Below are 23,951 nucleotides of genomic sequence, written 5' to 3'. Positions count from 1 at the left end.
GCTCCTCACTGTTTATGAATGACACATGTTTGTGCAGCATTATCTGGACAAATAACTTGTGTGAAGGCAAACAAATGGCCCAAAGATGTTGTTCCCATGATTTCTGAGGGCAAGTTTTCACAACACTCGTAAACTTTTGATTCTCTCTGAAGCGACCCCTTGAAAACACAAACATTTGTCATCATTATGTATGTCGAGTTGTGGCCATAGCATATTAAAAATCACCCAGCGAGCCTCACTGACAGGCTGTGTGAGAAAGACTTTCTCTTCATGTTTGTTTTTCTGAGACATACAGAGTACTCTGAAGAAGAGACATATTTTATAATAAGTTTGTTGTCCTGATGTCGTTAGCATTGCCCTTTTGCCTAACATTTTTGCTTCTCTTTTGGACTACAAAGTCTACAGGAAGTATTTCATGACTATTAACGTTAGAAATAGCTTTTGCCTGATGGAAGAACATCTTTATTTGAAAACAAAGAGTATTCTTTTGTTTTCACTGGCGCTGAAACATTGCAGTTAAATTCCTTTGTGCATGAATAATTGTTTTGGGTCCTTTTGGGACATTATAGTATAGCTTTCTTCATTTTCTCATTTGTTCGTGTCTCAGCCGAAGCTAAATGAAATTGGAATAGAGTGCAGTGTTTGGGAGTTTTGTTCTCACATTTCTGATGACCGATGGCAGGAGAGAGATGAAAGGCCTAATGTAAAAAGCCATGCATCTGCTTCTTTTCCTCTTACTACCTTCTCACCCACAGTGCATCTTTTCACAGTCATGAAAGAATGCAGGGGGGTGGGGGGTCTGCCCGTCCTGGTCATATACACAGCAAACAGATGCAAAGACACGCACATACACATCCCACCTCCTCCTCTTCCCTTCCATCCTCCTACTTTATCCCTTTTTTTGTTCACCTTTTTCTAAGGTACGATACACCTAATGGGGACAACAACCTACGCAGATCTGGCTGAGTGAACACTAAGAGCTTTGAGCTTTTGGGATTTTGCATGTTTTCGTGCCACTTTGCGGTATTCGTGGTGATGGAGCCCCACTTGATGGCTTGCTAAATGGGCTGAAGAAATTCCCTCTGTGCAGCGAGATACACATCATTTCTCAAGCAAGCTGCTTTCAATTATCCATCAAACACAAAGCTAACCATTAACATGGACTTCAATGAGAAGCGTATTTGTACACCAGCTGGATATCACACAAGAGCAGCTCGTAAACACGAATTAGGTTGTGCTTTGGTCATCTTGCCACCAGACACTGCTGGTGCAGCTGATTTTTTTTCTCCAGGATTTCTCCCCTGCAGTTAAAGAGAGCAGATTGTAACTGCTCCTTTTGTTTGTGTTGCTCAGTTTGTGGTCCCATTTGTCCTGATAGTTGCTTTAATTCTTTCCCCTGTGTTGATCGCACCTCCTTGCCTCACGCCTCCTCTTATGCTGCCTGCCCACATTCAGAGTAGCTCGAATTGAGTTTTTGCACTGCCAGCCCATAATCAAATGCTTCAGGAGAGATAAAAGACATGTTGCATTAGAACATCAAAGGGCCCCCGTACCCTCACCCCTTTCCACTTCCACACTCACCAAAACATGATGAGATCAAATGAACATCTAAGGTCAGTGCAGCTCCGACGGGTTAATGATGTGGAGACCGCACTCGGGTTCTTAATTCACACTCTGGGCAGATAACTACGCTCAACTCATTCAAGTCTCATCCTCAACCCAGTTTAGTCTCATGCACTTTGTACTTTGATAACCACCCGTTCATTTGAAGCATTTTATGTGAATACATTTGACTGTAATTTGTTTTGGCTTGGCTAAGATGTGTCATCATCTGACACTGTCTACTTCACCGGGATCAATTGGCTGTTCATCGCTGCGGCACAAGGTACACGGCACATCTAAATTCAGCAGTTGTGTGAAGTATTCTGCAATACTGATTTCACATTGGATGTATTTCACAGTGAACATTTGATCTTTTCCTGAGACCTTTTCACCAAGGTCTAACTGTTTCTTCTTCTTTTTTTATCATAAATCTCTCTAAATGTTATTCCCTATTTATCTAAGACTTTGTAACGAGCTATTCTTTTGTAGTAATTCAACTATATTATACCCTGACATCTTTTACATCTCTCCTTGTCACTTTATAAGTGGAGTGGGGGGGTTTTGAGTGTGTAGCTGTCCCCTCAATGTATAGAGATGTATATGAAGCTTTCATTTCCGGCCCTACAAGACGGATTGTAATCCACTGACCTCGACTGAGTGAAGTCAGCTAGACACAGGAAAGTGTGTTTGTCTCCGTGTGTTTGCATGCCCCAATTCAACAGAGAAGATGTATTTATATTGCAATGTGTAATATTCCCTCATTACAAAAGGTTTTTTATCTGAGTGGCCATTCAGCATAGGTGTTGTATTGACCCAGCAGATATTAAAGGCCGCTTCAAGAGCCAGCTATTACGCGCACCTTCAGTTATCGTTTCAGTGTTGCATCAGAGTGGCATTGTTGTCAATCCCATAACCAACACACTGTATGTAAGCTAAAGACTTGGCCTGGATGCAAAGGCCATAGATAATACAATGTTTTCTTTTATGTATATCTTTGACTGCTTCGTCGTAAAAGGAGGTTTAATTTATTTGAATCATGCATTTTTTAACATTAATGCTGCTGGTTTGCAGTCAATTCATAAAATAAATAACTGAAGGATTTGTCTGAATGATGACGAACAGCTTCCGACAACATCGATAACTTTCATTCATTTGCCGTGTAGACTAATATATGAAAAGATGTGTCTATTTCAGAGTGCAAAGCAGTTCCCTTTTAGAATTTTAGTGGCTCTATGACCCTTGTGTTTATTTTTGGATCACAGATTGGGCTTTTGAAAGAGCTTGTCGGCTGTCTAGTACTCCGTTTTTTTAGGGGTCAAAAAAGGCTGTTCTGCCGTCAGTGTTGATGTCTGAAAACAAAGATTGAATGAATCTTTTCTTAAGATTGTCTCCGACAGCGAAGAAAATGTCTCGGTGCAGAACGCTTTTGGCACATTTTCACAGCCGTTCTGTTTTTCTCTTGTTCCTCTTTACTTGATAACATACACAGCAAATAAAGGGGTTGCAATTTGCTTTCAATGTTTTTAACTCAAAGCGGGTGATTTTTTACATAACTGACAGACCTGAATGGCACTTGCCAAAAGTAGTACTTGTCCTCAGATAACTACATCTATTCATTGATTTTAAAGTGGAAATGGCTTTGCCCTCTTCTAAGCATGTTTGTATCAATCCGCTATTGCTGTCTCTTTCATTTCATCTTCAACCCTGATCTTTTTCCTTCCTTCACAGCCTCATGAGCTTCATACAGTGGCTGCTTCAATTCCATCTGTTTCCCAATCCATTTGGACTCATTTCCTGCCAATTGGTTCACCTCCATGGGCTAAGGCTCATTTAACAGGAAGCATCGCATGTTGAGCTCATCAGCTGTAGTAATGGTGATCAGTCTGTGAACCTCTCCGAGTCACAGAAGCTTGCATGGAGTTTGGCCATTCGATTGAACTTTTGGATGAAGCCCTTTACAAAACCCCTGAGGCAGGGTGTGCGTGTGTGAGGGGGNGGGGGGGGGGGGAATGGCAGATGGCTCACAGATTTACGCTATGTCTGTGGTAATCTAGGAGCATGCTTTCTGTTGGGGTGATGCGCTGTGATCTGCGTACAGGGTGCATTTTAATTGCAAAATCGCGTGCTTCTGTTTGCCCCGCACACCGTCCTCCCAGTTCAGCAAATATCATCTCATAATTTTATTGGCACTTAAACACTGTAAAATATGTTACCATCCTGCAATTCCTTGAGACTGGCACCAACATGACGCCTATCTAATCTCTATAAACAGTAATGTCTCACCTAACAGAATTATTATCACCCATATTTCTCTCTGTTAAGCTGCTGTCCTTAACCGAGCCCTCTTCTTGATTTCATGCGCTTCCCTGAGTGCAACAGAAGGCTTACGGAAGAAGGTAAAATGTGTCCTCCCTGATGTGCCACAAAGATTTTTTTTTTATCTCATACATTTTAAAGTTAGTTTTAGCTGGCAGGGTGGTGACAGACTGTTGATCTGGAGACAGCAGAGCAGCCCTGCTGGTCAGAGAGCTGCACGTACACCTCTCACACAGGCTTCATACACTGAGGAGAAATATGTGGACTGTTGGCAGTCTTCTAAAGGTCTTATTTGGGTTAAGTCGTTTCAGGCCTCTTTGATAGCCTGCAGTTGAGTTTCCCGGCTGTCATGCATAAACCAATTAACAGAATATCCCCGTCCACCTTTGTGTCTGGAAAGGTCCATTAGCACAATAATTCTCCACTGAGCAGTAGGTGTGACTGAAATGTGCTTCCTCTGCTTTCCAGTGCATAAACTGCTTACATATTTACGAAAGCACCGAGAAATCTTAAACAAGTGTTTTTGTTGCAGTCATGTCCCTAGGCAGATGTAGTCTAAGATGGCTTCCAAATTACATGTTGAAGCTCTTGTCTTCAGAGAACGCATGTACAGTGGGGCAAAAAAGTATTTAGTCAGCCACCAATTGTGCAAGTTCTCCCACTTAAAAAGATGAGAGAGGCCTGTAATTGTTATCCTAGGTATACCTCAACTATGAGAGACAAAATGAGAAAAACAAATCCAGAACATCACATTGTCTGATTTTTAAAGAATCTATTTGCAAATTATGGTGGAAAATAAGTATTTGGTCACCTACAAACAAACAAGATTTCTGGCTCTCACAGACCTGTAACTTCTTCTTTAAGAGCCTCCTCTGTCCTCCACTTGTTAACTGTATTAACTGTTTGAACTCGTTATCAGTATAAAAGACACCTGTCCACAACCTCAAACAGTCACACTCCAAACTCCACTATGGCCAAGACCAAAGAGCTGTCAAAGGACACCAGAAACAAAATTGTAGACCTGCACCAGGCTGGGAAGACTGAATCTGCAATAGGTAAGCAGCTTGGTGTGAAGAAATCAACTGTGGGAGCAATTGTTAGAAAATGGAAGACATACAAGACCACTGATAATCTCCCTCGATCTGGGAATCCACGCAAGATCTCACCCCGTGGGGTCAAAATGATCACAAGAACGGTGAGCAAAAATCCCAGAACCACACGGGGGGACCTAGTCAATGACCTGCAGAGAGCTGGGACCAAAGTAACAAAGGCTACCATCAGTAACACACTACGCCGCCAGGGACTCAAATCCTGCAGTGCCAGACGTGTCCCCCTGCTTAAGCCAGTACATGTCCAGGCCCGTCTGAAGTTTGCTAGAGAGCATTTAGATGATCCAGAAGAGGATTGGGAGAATGTCATATGGTCAGATGAAACCAAAATATAACTTTTTGGTAACTCAACTAGACGTGTTTGGAGGAGAAAGAATGCTGAGTTGCATCCAAAGAACACCATACCTACTGTGAAACATGGGGGTGGAAACATCATGCTTTGGGGCTGTTTTTCTGCAAAGGGACCAGGACGACTGATCCGTGTAAAGGAAANAGAAGCATTTCAAGGTCCTGGAGTGGCCTAGCCAGTCTCCAGATCTCAACCCCATAGAAAATCTTTGGAGGGAGTTGAAAGTCCGTGTTGCCCAGCGACAGCCCCAAAACATCACTGCTCTAGAGGAAATCTGCATGGAGGAATGGGCCAAAATACCAGCAACAGTGTGTGAAAACCTTGTGAAGACTTACAGAAAACGTTTGACCTCTGTCATTGCCAACAAAGGGTGTATAACAAAGTATTGAGATTAACTTTTGTTATTGACCAAATACTTATTTTCCACCATAATTTGCAAATAAATTCTTTAAAAATCAGACAATGTGATTTTCTGGATTTTTTTTTCTCATCTTGTCTCTCATAGTTGAGGTATACCTAGGATGAAAATTACAGGCCTCTCTCATCTTTTTAAGTGGGAGAACTTGCACAATTGGTGGCTGACTAAATACTTTTTTGCCCCACTGTATGTGAGAAAACTGTCTTTCTTCACGGCGATTATAGCAAATCCAAATGTGGTTTTAATCACTCTGGGTCCGCACAGAGCAGAGCCGTGGTGTCTGCACGCTGCACATGAAGTAGCCACTCTTATCAGTGGGAGCGGATGGAGAGCGTCCAACTGAGAGACTCAGTCTGGCTCCATGTATGTCATAAGTAAGAGGATGACCTTGGCTTAATCTCAGCTGCAGTTCAACCGTAAGAAACACATACTTTCCGTCCTTTTGTCTCCGTTATTTTTTAGTATGTCTATCTTAACTTTCCCTCTCACTCTCACTCACACACACACACACACACACACACACACACACACACACACACACACACACACACACACACACACACACACACACACACACACACACACACAGTAACTGTCGTGCTTCTCGCATTCTTTATGCATACTTACTGCTGGAGACAACATATACTCCTCCACACCATCAATTCAATTAAAAAAAAACATTTGTGGCACAGAGCAGAGGCTCTTGCAAAGTCCTTACAAGCAGGTGATTAGATACTGAGTCATTTCAAGCAGTTACCGTGGTGAAACAAATGAAGTATTTGCTTAAAGGTTAAGATGATGCTTGACAATTTATATCAGGAGTAGACTCGGTAAAACATTCTTCTCCTTTTGCATAAGCATTCAAAGAAGTTAAAACCCCCTTTTTATCGTGGCCCAACAGAACTTGCAGGTCCTAAATCAACTCGACACTGGGTGTTTGAGTCAAATAAGATAGGTCGTAAAAGACATTAATCAAGGGCAGGTTTGCTGTGTAGTTCTCGCTTTGTAGCACCCGCCCGGCAGGATAAGCAGTCAGTGAGAGGTGATACCAATGTATTTTCGGCCAATAAATGTGAAGAGCTTTGCTAGTAGATTTATATTGGAGTATAGCTGGGTGAGATAAGGGACCGCACTTAAGAGAAGGAGAGAAGTGTGACTGTGAGTCAGTGTCATGAGATTTGAAGTGTTTAATCCTCAAAATCCAACCTATCATGTTGAAGTTGTTGCCTCAGTGGTTTCTTTTGTGTACCACTGTGGCCCTGTGGTGCAATGTTGGCCTGAGGAGGATGTAGACTCCACTTTGCCTCCTTTAATAAACAGGAAGTCACCAGGTGGTTCTTTTCACCTTGCACCAACAAGTTTTACTGCAGCTAAATGTGTGCTGGGATTTACTGTCTATTTGTAAGTTTATACTTGGCCTGATTATAAAAGAAGTGTTCACAAAGGGGATATTCATGCATCACAACATTAATAGGTTTTGGACCATGCAACTGCATCACACAAACAGTAGCTTACTGATAAATGTTTTTGGAGTATAAGATGTAAAGTGGAATATGGTGAAAACACAAAAGATTTGAAATTAGCGTACTTTAAATAACGAAAGATAAGCAAAATCTGAAATATTTTATTCCTAGCTGCATGAACACCAAAGAAACTCATATATTTCTCCATGCATTAAAGTATTCAATTGACACAGACAGAAGTTAATATCTTCCTTGATCTTGTAAAACTGTAATTTTAGTATGAATTCTGCAGTGTGTCATACGTTTCTTTTTAAAAGTTAAAATCTCGAGATTGTAACACATTTGAAAACACACACTTCTTCTCAAACTGTACATCTATAGTTGCCTCCAGACCCGAACATGTTTTTAATCTGAGTGCATGCCCTTGTGTCTGGTGTAACAATTATTATATTATTATTACATGTAACAAAGTTTACCGATTAAACACTATTTTCTTTTCATATAGCTCCCAGTTGCATTCGGAAAAAAGAGCTTTGCAAGATGTTCTTCTTCCGAAATATTCACTGTGAGACTGAGCGCTAAAGCTTATATAATTACTTGACCTTTTATCTGTTACATTAAAGGAGGGGCCCTCGCATGTACTGTATGACACATTTCAGTTTCAAATTGCTGAGCTTTTGTACATCTACATTCACACTCTATCAGGATAATTACCATTTCATACCATTGTGGGAAGAGCCTCCTCATTCACAGGGTATTACATGCAAATTGAGACTCTGATCAAGCCCGTTTTCAGATATAAAGTAGAAACTTGAAAATGGTAATTGTCTCGTTCAGTTCTCTTTATGTCTCACTCGAGAACGCCCCTGCAGACTCAGCTAAATGTGGAGCAGATAGGCTAAGTAAGCGAGGTCGTCCATATTAGGATGAAGTACTCCATCTTGTTGGGATGCCTTTTTATACAAAGCAAGAAAACAGTCGTGGATTTTTATTTAAATTAGTTTGATCTTTATGCAGCAAGTGAAAATGTCAGTGTTACAAAGAGAATCGTCCTTGCCCCGAAATGTCATCTAACTCCCCATTACAACAGAAATGCTTCCTCTACTGACCTTTGAGGTATCATTTGTAAGTATAACACGAAAAGGAAACCAGGGTGCTCATTTGTTTCCTAAAACTGTAAGGGGGAATGAATTGTTTGGATATTAATACTGACTCCCTGTCTTCACCGCCCTCCAATCTGGCACTCTTTACATTTACCCGTCCAACCCAGCAATGACTTCCGTTATTAATAATAGCCTTTTCAGTCTTGGATCCGCTCCATTAGCTTTGATTATTTTTGAAAAGAGGCTAAATGTTTTTGTTTTAAATAGTACATTCATATTTGTCTTCTAAGACTTGCTTTAATGAGCTCTCATAAGGTCTGCTTCCTTAGCCCCCGGCTAGATCCAGTTCTGTGCAGCAGGCAACTACTAGACCAAGACTATATAAGGCATGAACACTTCCCGAGTCATGAAGACATGCCATTCTTCCCTTTGACAGATATTATCCAGTGGGGAATGGAAGCTACACTACCCAAGTAGATCCTTGATTAAAACATATTGCATAAAGAAATAATTGAACACTGCTGCAAATGGAAAGGTAGATTACTGAGAGCAATATGAGCTTTTTTGGCAGCGACACACAAGAAGATATACAAATTAGTGGCTGACTAATGACCTTTGGCTCTACTGTAAAAGGCTACATGTATGTTTCATGGAGAGAATGAGAAGTCATTTTTGGCTGAAACGTTAATGACGTGTCGTGATGTGTTTTTCCAACTGTTGAAGCTTGCCTGTCGTTTGAAAAGCTAAAAAATATAGCGAGCTTTAGGTGTTAGACTTCCTAATTTGGACTCATCCTCTTAAACTGTTTGCCTTTTTCTCTCCTTCTCCCTCTGCCCCATTGCTCCCTGTCTGCCTCCCAGACACCATGACCCGCTCGGAGGAGGATAATCTTGCACCCGCAGTAGAAATCATGGACACCGAAAGGCACTCCGCTGAAAGGTGACCTCCAGACACTTCACCTCCCCAAAACATTTGGTGAGTTAAGAGCAAGAGCATCTCTTCTCGTATTCACAAATGACACCATCTTCCCCCTTCTGTCAGCATTTGGCACAAAGTGCATCTCCGAGCTCAATGTGCATGTTACAGTAGACATTTTAAATGAAGTCCTCTAAAACAGAACCATATCTAATTTCTTTTTCTTGGCTTTTATCAGTGATATCTTTGAAAAGAAAAAGTTCCCCCCTGAATCATTAATCCACTCATCCAAGCTTAGGACATGCCATTTTTTCCTTTGCCCAATATGTTGATAACTACTCTAGTCAGGATAAAAATACAAAAACGAGGCTTCATTTCTAAATTAAGTGTGTGTGAGCAGTGTTGGGTGTAACGTGCTACAAAAGTAGCGGAGTTACAGTATTGTATTACTTTTTGCTGTAACGAAGTAATGTAACGCATTACTAATGAAATTTGGGTAATATACTACCCGTTACAATTCTCAGTTACAACACATTTTAACCCGAAATTAAATGGTGTTTTGTTTTTTAAGAATTCACTAACATCGCGAGACATTCCGACACCGGGTAGATGTAGATTAGTAAACCTGGTGTTTACCCTTCAGGCTCATCAAGATCCCTCCGCTTCGCGTCGGTTACCTGATCAGCCTCTCCGTGTTCCTTTCCCCATAATGACCACCTCGCTGCACATTATCCCGCTTATTACACGGCCATATACTAAACAAACTACCGAGCCCATTCCGTGTTCCTGTTATTGTTTACTTCCTCTCTGCCTTCTTCTGGTGATTTATCTGACGTCCAGCGCTCCGTCTTCTAACCTCTTTTCCTTTCTCTTTTTTGATCCTCCTTAGCAACCTTCACTATAGTCCTTGACAGCGGTCTGTACTGCATTACAACGTGTCACATTTTAAGAATTTACAATCAGAATCGAGTATTCAACTAAGCCGTGTAATAAAAGTTGTTAGTAGCCTTAATGGCCTACACAGTTGTTAAGCTATACCACATCGCCCTTCACTGGATGTATAATGAGCTGCACTAAACTACATGTTAGCATTCAAAATACCTAGCCATTCTTTTGCGGTTATTTTTGGTAAAGTAACTCAAAAGTAATATAAAAGTAGTGTAACTCATTACATTTCAAGAGACAGTAATATTGTAATGTAACTTAAAAAAGACAGTAATAAGTAATATGTACTGTATTACATTTTGGAAGTAACTTGCCACACTGTGTGTGAGCATATGTGTGAAAAACCTATCATGAAGGGGATTGATCAGACATCAAAGACCTTAATTGTCTCAATGCATGTGTTTCATGATGGCCCGTCCTCTCTGTTAAATGGAGTAAAGTGCTGTATAAATGCAGCCCATTTACCAAATTGCTGTCTATATCCACTCTGAGGGAGTAAATGAGGCGGCCATTATTCTATTTTTTCATTGTCAGGGTTCCAATTAGAAAGATAAAAACAACAACAAATGTTCTTGCACATCACTACATCGAATCACCCTTCTCTGTCTATGGCACTCAGCCCTAACCCTATTGTTCCTAGTGAAGAATTAAACAAAATCAATCTTAGCATTAAATTCTCACTAACTTCCTTCATTAGCTGGGTACTGAAGCTTGAGGTTCACTACATGGTGTATTTTTGTGGAATTGTTGTTGTTGCTGCAGATAAATACACACTTGGCTTCCACACATTGCAGGAAGGTTTATGTGGGATGGACTCAAAATATACTATTATGCACATATTCATCATAATTATGGGACATGTCAGCTTGTGCAACAGCGAGGCTCGGTGATGTGTTTTTACAGTCGTCGGTTTTTGGGCAACATTGGAGGTCTATGCTTGTTTGGCTACAGAGGCAGTGCTATTTAATGGGCTGATTTCAGTGTTGGGCTTTGTTCAAAATAAGAACAATATATAGAACATAAACCTTACTTAAACCTTTCGTTAAATCAGAGAAAGAGAGAACCCTGTGTCTCATCCATAAAGCCAATAAAATAAAATGTACCCATGTACAATCGGTGGTGAATCTTGTCTCATGATAATTTGGATGCACATTCCAGGCAGTTTGTTATTAGCATAAACCAAGGTCCATATAGGGAAGCAGCACTCAGTGGAGGGTGCTAACCATCTGTAAGTTATTATCTGCAGAAACTAAATATATGCGCACAAAAATTAAAATAAACAAACATAATATTGAAAATAGCCTGAAAAGACAACCACAATACCGAAACACTAATCCTACTTCCACTACTGCAACTAATAATACATGTGATCTTTAATAATATGCAACGTGATTAGGGGCCGTAATACATAAATGGCCTGTAGTAATGTCAGCTTTGCTGCATGAACACAATGTATGTGTGATTTGATTGAGACAAGGGGTTTGATTTTGAATGAGAACCAGTGAAATGTTGAAGACAGTGTATTAGCACAGCAGGAGGGCGACAGGCAGGTCTTTAGAAACTAAAATAGATATGCGTGTCAGAGACATGGCATGATGGTTGTACGGCCTGAAATTACCCTTGTGACCTGGCAGCGGACATAATGGCATCCAGGCCCTGCATTTCTGTTTTATAATCAAGTATGGAAAAGATCCTACTGCACATGTAAAGGACAGGTTTTTACTTGGGGGGTGAAAACAAAAAGGAATAATATTTAATATGTTTGTTGTGTGCTGTAGGTTAGGCTTTTGTATTGATCCATAGCCTAAAGCTTGCAACAAAACTTTATTTTTTTGAGTGTCCCTGACCACAAATAATCTTTTGCATTCTCTGTGGTCCTTATATTCTGAATGAAAACAAATGGAGAGAGTTTTAAAGCTATACACTTTTTTTAAAGCGACACATTTCCTGAGAGAAACAATGCTGATTTTGTATGTACACAGTGCATCCTGTGGCAAAGCTTTTTCTCTGATAAAATGAAGAATTAAATTCAACTCATCCACAAAAAATGTGACTATTAAAAGTAGCCGTTGGCGTGAGTGCTTCTTTATGGAAATCATGTTTGCACTGAGGCAGTGATTGATAGCAGACTTGTATCCATATGAGAGTAAATAACCTCAGGCTATAATCAATGCAATCTATGTAAATGGAACAAACACAAGAAAAGGCATGGAAACCTAGCAAACATTTATAAAAAAATGTCTTTTAAGAGCAAAAGACAAGGCTCATTAGTCAGGGGAAAAAAGGAAGCATAGGCTCAGTGTAGAGGATCCATATAGAGTTCAGTGGGTTTACAGTTTGTCACCCAGTGTATTTGTGAATGTCCAAAAGCAGGACTGGTTAAAAGCATTGAAACATTGGATATAATTCAGTCAGCCTGCATTTAATTAGGTCCTCAGTAGCAGAAGGCACAAACATGGCTTTACTAGAGAAATGGATGAGCACATTGAGGCATGCGAGTGTAGGAAAGCACAGATAAACCATTTCTGTCATCTCATTCGTGGGAATATGATTACCTGTCTGAAATAATGTGCCTGCTCGATGCTTCTTCTATCTTATCTGTTTCATTGGTAACATTGTTACATTTATTGGACTTTCATGATAGTGGCTCATAGTAAGCATTGGTTTTTCATTTAACTGACACCCACAATTGGAGAGATCACTGGGGAAATGTTTTCAACAAAGAAGTAAATACATATTCCAGAAACTTTCGGACATGACATTTGACCATCATTAAAACGTGTTCCTTTGAAGAAGTCACTGTAAACCCACGCTGCACTAGATCTAAGTTGGTCTTAATTCTTGCATGGATGCAAAATGCATCATTATGTCCAGCAAACGCTCAAATTGTTTACATTTTTGAAGCCACAAGCTGTTATATTCTGACTGTCTGTCTCTGTTGGCTGTTTCTAGCTAACCGGGGCTGTCACAGTCAAACTGATGGTTTACCACTGAGAACAAAAGGGTAAGTTATTGTGAAGAAAACAAGTGGAACTCCATTAGGCAGCAGGGTTCTGCATTACCATACTTCAAACATTTTAAAAACCTATTAAGTATTCAGCTGCAGTTCTCAGGGGCGCACACTCGCTATTACAGAATAATCCTCGACTAAGTAAGGAAATCTTTCATACAACAAGTCCACACACACACACACACACACACACACACACACACACACACACACACACACACACACACACACACACACACACACACATGCACACACACTAATCTCACTCTGCTGTAGTCTTCACCTTCCACACAGTGTTTTGATATGATTTAAACAGGATTAAGGATTTTAAAAACACTTATTTTTGTTTACAATCTCCTTAAAAACTCTCTACCAAGTTAGTGTCTCAGTTCTCATTAATAGTTTTTTTTTTCAGCTGAAAGTGTGTAAGCCGTTGCCAAGGTTCTGTGTTTTTTAGGAATGCTAATCATGTTTTTTGGCAGTATCCTGATCCAAGTCCTTAAATATTTAATATTTTGCAATACCAGAGTAAATATTTTATATGTATGTAACACAGTGGCACGTTGAATACTAGATGCAGTGTAGGCAAAACAGCTTGGATACAGTTTGTTTGACCGAACCATTTATTCTTCCTTTTTTTAACAATCTTCACCTATCTTTTACACTAACTCAACACAGATATTTTGTATACTATTCATTAAATGTTGATTGTCTGTTGGGTTCGTTGGAACATACTTTGGAGTGCTTTCACGTTTGTTCTAAAGTGTTTCACCAATTGCAGCGCCTGAAAAGCATGGCACTTGTGCAACTGTGGCTGAAATAGAAAGAAAGTGACTTTTGTAACTTCTTTGCTGTCATATAGCCCGATATCTATGTATTTTCCATTCTTTACTGTGTAGAGCTGTTTTCATGCTTGTTATTTGATTCAGTGGACAGTGGTGAGCTTCATAAACAACAGGGGTGCTGTGATTGAGTCCTGTGGGTTTGAGGTGAAGCCTTTGGGGAGAGATTGAAGAAGTCATGGGTGTTAAAGAAAGGGAAAGTGGCACAGCTGCAACACTGCAGACCCATGGCTGTCATATTTGTTCTGATGTCAAAGCCTAAAGGTGCTGTCATGTCAAGACTGAGTCATGTCATTCTCACTAAAGTATACATAAGTGTGATATGAGATACTAATGCATCCTATAATGTCTACTGTTAACCGATGTATAATAACATACGGTAACGGTGGCTTTTGCACAGTTTTATTGCATCTAATGTTTTAAAAATGTCCCCAGTAGTCTTTTCTCGTCTCCCTCACTCCCTCACTGAGATTTGGGGGGATGATGGTACATGATGATGTTGCTGGTAATGAATCTAATTTGGTTTCCTTCCATATTGCACAACCCTTTAGCCAAGTCCCTTTCCTGCACTTCAGCAGCTCCTCCACTGACTGCTTTGTCCAGAGGCAGCTTCTGCCCAAATTGCTGCCTCTTTCAGTCGATATGTTTGCTCCACAGCTATTTTACTTTTCTGTGATCGAGGTTTCCTGCTGCAGTAAACTTGCCCTATATGCTCAGCAGTAATCCTCTATATCTTTGGTGTTCCTGCCTTGTATTATCTGTGAACTTATTATGCCTTTCGGGCACTTCATAGATATAGGCAACACATTCTCACTCCCAACTCGGCCTATGTTGACGTTATGTCAGGGTCCCTGTTGTCCCTTTCCGACGCAAATAAATAAACAAATAAATAAACAAATAAATAAACACAAGGATAATTGTGTGTTATTGTTGAGTAAATAACAGTGTGTGGTTTAGAAAATAATACAAAATTAGAAGGAAAAAAACNGTGTGCCTTGGCAGAAACAAATAAATAAACACAAGGATAATTGTGTGTTATTGTTGAGCAAATAACAGTGTGTGGTTTAGAAAATAATACAAAATTAGAAGAAAAAAAACGTTTTCAGTATTCTGAGCCCCTACTCTCCCCATAACTGACGGCAACAAAAGTCCTACATTATTCAATTAAAATAAAGAAGTAAAAACAATAAGTTTGGCTTGATATTGAGTAAGAAAAAGGTTGATAAACGCTGTGAGAATGGATCTGCGGAGAGCATTTCGCCGCGATCCCAACTCGTCTATTACCAACATTCAGGGAACTCTATGGAAGTCAATGGGACGCCCTGATAGTTGAAACTCGACGCTAAAGGGCCCTCCCTTGCACTGTTGGAAAGTGACGACAGGGACCCTGATATAACGTCAACAGCCGAGTTGGGAGTGAGAATGTGTTGATATAGGGGAAGTATTTTCCTGTACAAAGCTATACTACTTAGACTTTCTAACCTCTCCATCATCCCTATCTTTGATATTTATATAACGCATATGACTAGCCAAAGAAAGCCAACATTATCAACGTATATTTATGTTAGAAATTATGAGCTAAAGTATAGAAACTGTCTACTCGCCTTATTCTGCCTTATCTCTGGGTGATTGTCTTCATTTACAGCAACATCATAGCACATTTTAAAAGGTGTTCATACTGTAAGCTTAAATGATGTGTAAGCGGTCTTTTTTTTGTACTTAGCAATTTTTGCTTGCCAGGTAAAGTAATAACTGTGAATACTGGATGGTTACAGCTTCCATTTGCAGGTTATGTGTTGTTCATTTTGTATGAGGGGACATTTTAGCACATGGACTTGAGTCACTCTGTCTTAACAACCTTTTTCCACCCACTTATATGTTGTTATATCCATACCTATATTATGCCCATAGTGAAAGCTAAAGGCACTTTCCTAATCTTAAGAAACATTTCTTTGAATAATACCTTTAAGACCGACAATATTTTTTGTTTTTTTTCCCTCACTTCCATTTTTTGCTCCTACGCCTCCCACCACAAAATTCTCTTGTTTTATTATGCTTCCTACTTCAGCTGCCAGAACACACAGTCCCATACCTGCTGGAGACAGTGTCCAGATGTATCTCTCCACTTTTTCTCCTGTGGCATAAATATATTTTTATGTGGTGGCTTTCGATTCATGCAGCTCCTCATTCAACCCGCAGACATGTTATTCTGCGGTTGTGGAATGCATCGATGGAAACAGTTCTGTAGTCTAACCTCTGTACAGTGCATGGCTGCAATATTTATTACCTTCTATACACAATCCCCTCTCTTGGGACCCTTCATACATCTTAACGTATACCTGCTACACATTCCTTTTTGTTGGCTATCATGGATTTAGCTGTAGGTGTTTATAGCATGAAATGTTTTTCTACGGGAAACACAACTTGGAAATAAAGAAATCACTACTGCTCAAATCTGGCTGAAAAGAGTGTAGCTTCTTTACACAACATCATGATGACATTTAAGAATAACTACAGGCAGTACAAATGACACTTTAGTGGTTTGCGCACAGCACTCAATTACATGTAGAAATAAACGTTTTAAAACAGTCCATTTAAAAGCAAATAGTTTATTCAGGACATACTTGTATTGACTCCATTCCACTAAGAGTGTTGTTTTACCACTAAAGGTTATTGACTGGAACAAGGCAGCACAAAGTGGAATAACACAACACATAGCAGCAGAATATTATTTGGAAAAGAAAAAACTCCCTTTAATCAATGGTTTTTAGGCTTTCTATTTCTATATCAATTTGCAGCCAGGTCTTGACTTTAGTTTAGAATCTCTCTGCTTCTCTTTGATCAAGAACAGCATCGCCTGTGTTTCACTGCTGGATCGATAAAACTAAGGGAAGTAAAAGTTTGCAACAAAAGAAATTGGATAGCCGTGGCTTGGCTCTTGGGACGGCGGTGCTGGTCGGTTAGTCTCAGCACTTTGTTCCAGACTGAACTTGTTCTCTAACTGTTGTCGACTACCATTACATTTTGTACAGACATTCACTGTCTCCAATGGATACATCCAAATTGCTTTAATTATACCTTTTCCTTTTACAAACCTATTGCCATCCAACTCGGTTTAAAACAGTCATGTTTACTTCACGCGCCATTAACAAATCAATATCCTTATATGTCCATTTATTTCATTTATGACCAGAAACCAATGACATTCCCACAACAACATGTCCTGTTTTCCATGTCAAAGGCTTTCCCAAGATGTTTAAGCTACAGTCGAGCACATACAAGGGAATAGGTTGTGCATTTTGTATTTCTCCCTCAAATGTATAAATAAATCCAGCTTGAAAGGAGCAAACACTTTCTCCCTTTCCACTTTTGGTCTTCTTTCATACTACTTGGTATACACAACCCCTCAGGAATTTTCCCTTCACAAAGTTAATGATAGAAATCAAGGTATGCGTCATAATAGCATGGTGATGAATGAATAAACTGTATCTTCTCAACACTGTATCTTAGACCTGTATCATTATTACAATAAAGGATTACAGATAGACAGTAAAGTATTTAGACTTCTTAGCTGAGCATTATCAGTGCTAATTTTCTGTCCTGACAAACAGACGTACCCTCTCAAGATTTTTCACCAAGGTTTCAAAAGAGCCAACCCACAAACACATGGGGTGTCATCTCTTCTCATCTTTCTAACTCATTGTTGTTCCACTATGTCGAAAATTGTGTCTTTTTGGTCCAAATGATTCTGAGCTGTAACCAAATGTAAATGTCTCTTATCTCAAAACGCAGTTCTTTTCTCTCCTAACCCTCTCCTTAGTTGTTCCCTGTCTGTCTCACAACCTCCCTTACCCACTCTTCTCTTTTCTTTCCTTAGCTCTACTTATTTTTCAACAGGACATCTATAAAGAAAAACCAGTCCTGGTATAAGGCATTATAACTCACAGATTCTCATTCTGTGTGATAAAAACTGCTTATAGAACGAGGGGGCATCTGTCCTGTGGACCCTTTCTCTGCTCCAGAGCTGCTCTGAACCGAAATGCACCATGTGTTGAACAGTCAGGGGTGAATTCACAAAGCGTGGTTTGCGGTCACTGATACCTCCATGAATTGCACATCACTTGCAACCACTATCTGTCACAGAAGGCAGAGCAGGGGCAGAGAGAAAGTACAAATTATATGTTTAGGTTGTGACAGTACAAGCTCTGACCAAAGAGTTGCAGAGGCATTACTCAAAACATAAGGCAAGGAATTTAAACATGAGAGAGAGAAAGCTTAACACAAAACACCACTCATTGCCGCCATGATGAATGGACATACTGGACATAACGCCCCATGAATGCACTTTAATTGCCACCATATCTCTGAGAACGCTAATGATTTCTCTGTTACTGGGTGACTACTGGCGCTGATCATTAGGACCTTATGAATTGAGGCTTAATTGCGTAGCTAGGGCCAAATGTATGCATATTAGTCTTTTAAATTACCTTAAAAAAGCACAGATAGCACTGAGATGCTATTTACTTGGGGGTGCAATTCAAGCTTCATTATTTCTTGTCCGCAAAGGTTCAGCCACAACACCTTTGGTAAAAGGGTTTTGCAAACTAGAAGTATTTTCCATTCCTTTTCGCTTTACCAGGATGGAAAAAAGTTAGTTTTTCCAATATGTAATGAATGTATTTTGTCAAATGTATTCAGGAATTAAAGTATTGGTATTCATAATCTTGTGTGCTTTTTCTTTTATCTCCCAATTCATTACTCACCTTCTAATGCTAACATTTGATTCATTTCCAACTATAGCTATGCTTGAATCCCTCTTCCAATTTTAGGGGTCAAGGTGTCGGAAGATCTGATTGATGATTCTGGCTTTAATTAGTATAGCCTGTTTTAGTGATATCAGCAATTCTTTACAGGCTATGCTAATCTGTGCCAGAATTAGCAATGCAATTGGAACGGATGCATTTCTCCGTGACGATGATTTTTGTGCCGCGGATGTTTTGGAGTTTCTCTTTTTATGTTTTGGCTGGTTCTGAGTGATTGCTGAAACGCCCGTCTATCAAGGTGCAGGTCTGCAGACAAGATATCCTCTGAAATGACCAGAGTGGAGAATATAAGTTTGCAGTAGGTCTTTATGTGCTGCTGTCTTTTCTGAGACATCCAATGTGAAGGAACTAGATGAGTGTAAATGTCAAATATGATGTCAGTATCTCTCTAACCCCTTACCTGTATTCTTCTTTCAACTTTGTTGTTGGATAAGGTGGATCATTGATGTCAAAAAGTACCATCCTGTAGCTGCTGTCGTGTTCTGTTGTTGTTATTTCCATTAACCTGCAATGTGAGAGGTGCCTAACCTAGGGCTGCTCGATTATGGCAAAAGTCATAATCTCGATTATTTGGGTCAATACTTGTAATTGCGATTATTAAATGCGATTATTCATTGACTTTGAAAACATCCATTTATTGGAGAAAAATGTTTGAACACTATGTTTTTAACAGTTGATTACCCTGAACTTTAAGTATAATTCAACTGGAAAAAAAATAAAAAAAAGAATTATAATAATAAAAAATAATCGTTTTATTTCGATTACGTTGTTTTCGTAATCGTTGCAAGCCGTAATCGTGATTAAAATATGAATAATTGAGCAGCCCTAGCCTAACCTGTAGAAACGTAATGTATTAGCATTCCAGTCCTTTTGGAAAAAGCCATTATCTCTGCAAAAGCTTGTTTGACCTTTATGATGATAAATGTATAATGCTATGTATATTCTTTATACTTCACATATGGAGTCCTCCAAAGACGCTATATATAGATTCATTCTATCGTTTTCATGTTTTATTCATTTTGGAAGTATTTTGAAGAATCTGTGGTAATCCTTCACAGTTCTACAGTATTACTACCATCATCGCCCATACATTCATTAGTTCCTTCGCTATATAGTCGTTTATTTTGTCAGAGGTAGATTCAAAGACGATGCATAAACGTACTGGACTACATTTAGCTGTCAAGCAATGATGTAATATGTAAGAGCAGATCCTCGAGTTCCACGCATGTTGAAAACAAAAGTGTGTCAGTAAGCTACACAGATTTATAAAAAGATGACATCAAGTTTTCAGAGTGAATCTCGTGAATCTTCTGCCCAAAGCGACTGATACATGTGTCATTTACAATTGAACGGTCGGGTGCAAAATCAATCAGCACTGAAATCCTAAAGCTATAAGTCTTTACTCCTGGCAGAGGATTTCTTACAGATCTTAGTGTATAGATCAAACTTATTGAAGGTATAACAGTTTGATGCTTGCGCTCACAATTGAAAAATGGTGCTTTAACTCTTGGAAAATGTTCCCATTAGGCGCGTTCACACCGTAGTACTTTTCCCACTTTAGTTCCGATGTAGTTCCGAAATGTCGCGTTCACACCAAAAAGAGCCGGAACTAAAATGAGTTCATCAGAACCTTTTTACCCCCTTTTTCCGTCCCTGCTAGAGAGCAGGGACTTTCGTGGGAGAAAAAGGTTCCTATTTCTGTTTGGCTGGGCGGATTGCAAACCACGCCTCGTAAAACTCCATAAAAGTTTTGTGAAGCCGCCATTTTATTATCCTTGCATTAGCATTATTAGCATTACCATTAGCCCAGCGCACAAACGCAGAGAGACTAACTTATGGCAACACAAAAGAAAACATGGGAGCGGTGGAGATGAGGAGGTGTCGGCGTTCTGGCGATTTAGCCATTCCCCAACTCCGGGGACTTCCGGCCGGGGACTTCGGGTGGCAGTATACGGCGTGAAGTTGTTTGCGGCCTGCAAGTAAACCCAAACCAGAAGAAGAAGAAGTGACATCAGCGGCTTCATTTGCCTAATCCTCCCTCAGGGACTTATTCCGGTGTGAACGCGATCTGTACTTAGTTCATGAGAACTAAAGAGTTCTCATGAACTAAGTTCTGATGAACCTTTGTGGGAAAAGTACTGCGGTGTGAAAGCGCCTNATTTGATTGGCTGACGCTTCCAGCTCAGCTTCAAAAGTTGAACATTGCTCAACTTTTGAATCCTGAAAATCTTGAAAATCCTGGAAATCTTCGCTTTGCTTCCCCACAATGCAGTTCGGCGAAAAGCGAGGCAAAGTGACGTCACCCCCATTCAAAGTCAATGAGCAGAGAAGCGTTGGAAGGTTTTTTTAAAGTTGCTGTGTGAACGGGGCACCAGTTGCTCTAATCACCCAGTGCCCAAACACGCCTTCAAAATAAAAGCATAGAAACTACTTTAACTTATGACACTAACTAAGAATACATTTACAATAAACACTATAAACAGCAAGAAAATAAATGTTAAACTATTAAATATAAAGAGATATATAGCTCCAACACCTTCCATGCACACATTTGTAAGCGTGAATGCAGGTTGGATTAGGCTGATATAATTACTACGTTCATGTGAAGCCGATGTAAGGATGACACAGAACAGCAGTGTGTGTGAGGGCATCGAATTCTCTCATGAATCTTTCATCATTCAGATTAGATTTCGCAGAACATGTCTGCTCTCAGGTGACTCGTCAACTCCGTGCGACCCCTGTGTTTTAAAAGGTCATTATCAGCATGTATAAACAGTATAAGGGCACTCTTCACATAGTTTGTAATCTGTGGGGGTTTGCAGCCTAAGCGAGTTACAGGAGTTGAGTGATGGCTCAGCGGATCTCCCTGCGGTGTCAGGTCTTCATTAATTTGCATCAAAAACACTAAATGCTTGACAAGTTTCACACAGAACAGTAGACTAAAAAGAAAGCGAGGATACGTTAGCACCTCATATTAGCCTCCTTTTCTCCTCAGTCCTCTGTGGATGTGTTTCCATGGTTACTCTGTTTTGTCTGATTTCTTTTCCCATCTCACCTCCCACTGGCTTGACTTTATTCTTTATTTGTTCTCATGTTTTTCTCAGTCTTTGCAGGGCATGCTCTTCTCCCTTCACTCTGAGCTTGACATTCAGAGGTACTTGATGAAAATCCAATTGGCCCACAGAGTTAGTCAGCCTTTCATCTTATCTGCATCGTGTGTGTGTGTGTGTGTGTGTGTGTGTGTGATGCATCTTCATCCTCACTAACTGCTGCTGCTGCTGTGTGACCATTTCTACCTAAAAAGTGTGTCCCGCCGTGCCTCCCAGAGTCTGACCTGCTCAGGATAAACCAAGAACTGCATTTCATATAAAAGCTTAAATTCTTTATTTGCCCGTACGTGTGAGAGAGCAGCATGCAGGTGTGTTTAAGGTAACCTGGTGGACCCGTCTTCAGCTGCCAGGAAAGGAAATAGGAGCGTTTCATAAAGCGCCAAGTGTTCACTGACCTCTCAGTTATTGTCCCGCCTCCTCCACTTCTGCCGATCACCTTACAGCGCCTCACAATGCCTCCCTGGCTCTCTGGCCTCATCACACTTTGAGTTATTGAAGAGGATCTGCTTACAGAGTAGCTCACCTTTCTACAAGTGATGTGACACACTTCTCGATCCTTAATCAGTTTGAAAACTTATTTTAAACACTGTTAGCATTATTATTAGACAAGCCCTGTTGTGCTTTAAGGGCTTCTCCCTTCCCTGTAGTGTGTTAAATAGGTTTGTGTGCATGTCAATGGTGTGCAAAGGCTTCAATCCCAAAGACATGTCCCAGTAGAGACACTACATACTGATATGAACCTGGTGAATATGGAAAGTAAAAGTTGACGCTCTTGTAGAATGGTTAGAGGCTTACTGATGCTTTCAAACCCTTATTTACCTTGAGGTGCTTTTGGGACAGAGCTGCGTGGTATTTGATAGATTCTTTTATTCACATTTGCATGACTGCTATGGTTTGGTTTATTCACTTCTTGTTGTGCTGGAGTCAAGCTTGACATCAAAGGTGTTTTTATTCCAGTGTGACTCACAGCACATGACATTGACAGATACTGTTGTTTCCTAACTCCCCCGAATGCACCGTATCTCAAAAACTTTGCCACGTTTCTTTGTGTCGTTTCGATATGAATGCATGTATTGTTCAATGTTTTGTGTCCAGTGTCTCCACGGTCTCACCCTTTTACTGTATCGTGTTTCCGTTGCCTCCCCCCCTCCAGAGCAGAAGCCCAAAGCACGGCCCCAGCAGCGTTGGAGAGGCGGACCACCTCTCCCTGGCCTCCCTGGAGTCACTGGACACCATGTCTGAGGCCGACTCCCCCACAAACTTCACCCGCGGCAGCCGGGTTCGAGCTAGCCTGCCCGTGGTGCGATCGACCAATCAGACGAGGGATCGCTCGCTAGGTACGTTAGCTGTTGTTTTTTTTTATTGAAGTTTTCAAATATAACGAAAATTACACATACATTAAACGGTCAGTCTAGGTGGCAGATACAGTGGCATAGGCATGTAAATAAATACAGGTCAGTATACAGATGATACAGGGATAACAAAGTACAGAAATCTGAAAGAATACGACGTGGGCTACTACACTTTATAATCTTTTTCCCGTTGCCCCCCTCCCCGCCCCGGTCTTTGGTTTTATTGATCATTACCAACAGTATTTTTCAAAAACTCCATGAAGCACCCCCAGATATGTTCAAACACGAGCCAGCTTTCCTTTGGTAATGTATGTTAGTTTTTTCTGAAGCCCATTGTGTGACTTACTGAAACGGCTCCAGGCGTAGATAGAGCACAGTGTGATCGCAGTGATGCTGAGATACAGGTGAGCTGCCTGGCTCTCAGGGACTGGCATTCTGCTCTGGCCTTTGATTGGCAGGGGAGCAAATGGCACCAACATCTGCAGGTATTAGCATCAGATGCTAAAAAAAGACACACTCACACAGAGACAGACACATAACACACACTTAAGCACACATGCATTGTGTGTGACTGGCCTCAGATGTAGCCTCCAG

At 40.4% G+C, this 23,951-nt stretch overlaps 2 protein-coding genes across 2 annotated transcripts in view; both read left to right on the top strand.

Annotated features, from left to right (window-relative positions):
- chrm3a (cholinergic receptor, muscarinic 3a) overlaps positions 1 to 23,951 on the top strand; it is an 83,429-nt gene that overhangs the window by 17,420 nt on the left and 42,058 nt on the right. The window contains exon 2 of the mRNA XM_010793353.1: positions 9,221 to 9,335. The gene's annotated coding sequence lies outside the window, so the exon portion shown is untranslated. The remainder of the gene's footprint in view (positions 1 to 9,220; positions 9,336 to 23,951) is intronic.
- Positions 1 to 23,951, top strand: part of ryr2b (ryanodine receptor 2b (cardiac)) — a 192,107-nt gene that overhangs the window by 131,437 nt on the left and 36,719 nt on the right. The window contains 1 exon segment of the mRNA XM_010793548.1: positions 23,159 to 23,342. Within this exon segment, the coding sequence (XP_010791850.1) occupies positions 23,159 to 23,342 (184 nt within the window).

Source organism: Notothenia coriiceps, unplaced genomic scaffold (genome assembly GCF_000735185.1).
Source record: "Notothenia coriiceps isolate Sejong01 unplaced genomic scaffold, NC01 NC01_scaffold00001922, whole genome shotgun sequence".
In the NCBI taxonomy this organism is placed as follows: domain Eukaryota; kingdom Metazoa; phylum Chordata; class Actinopteri; order Perciformes; family Nototheniidae; genus Notothenia; species Notothenia coriiceps.
This window is presented reverse-complemented; position numbering and strand designations above follow the sequence as displayed.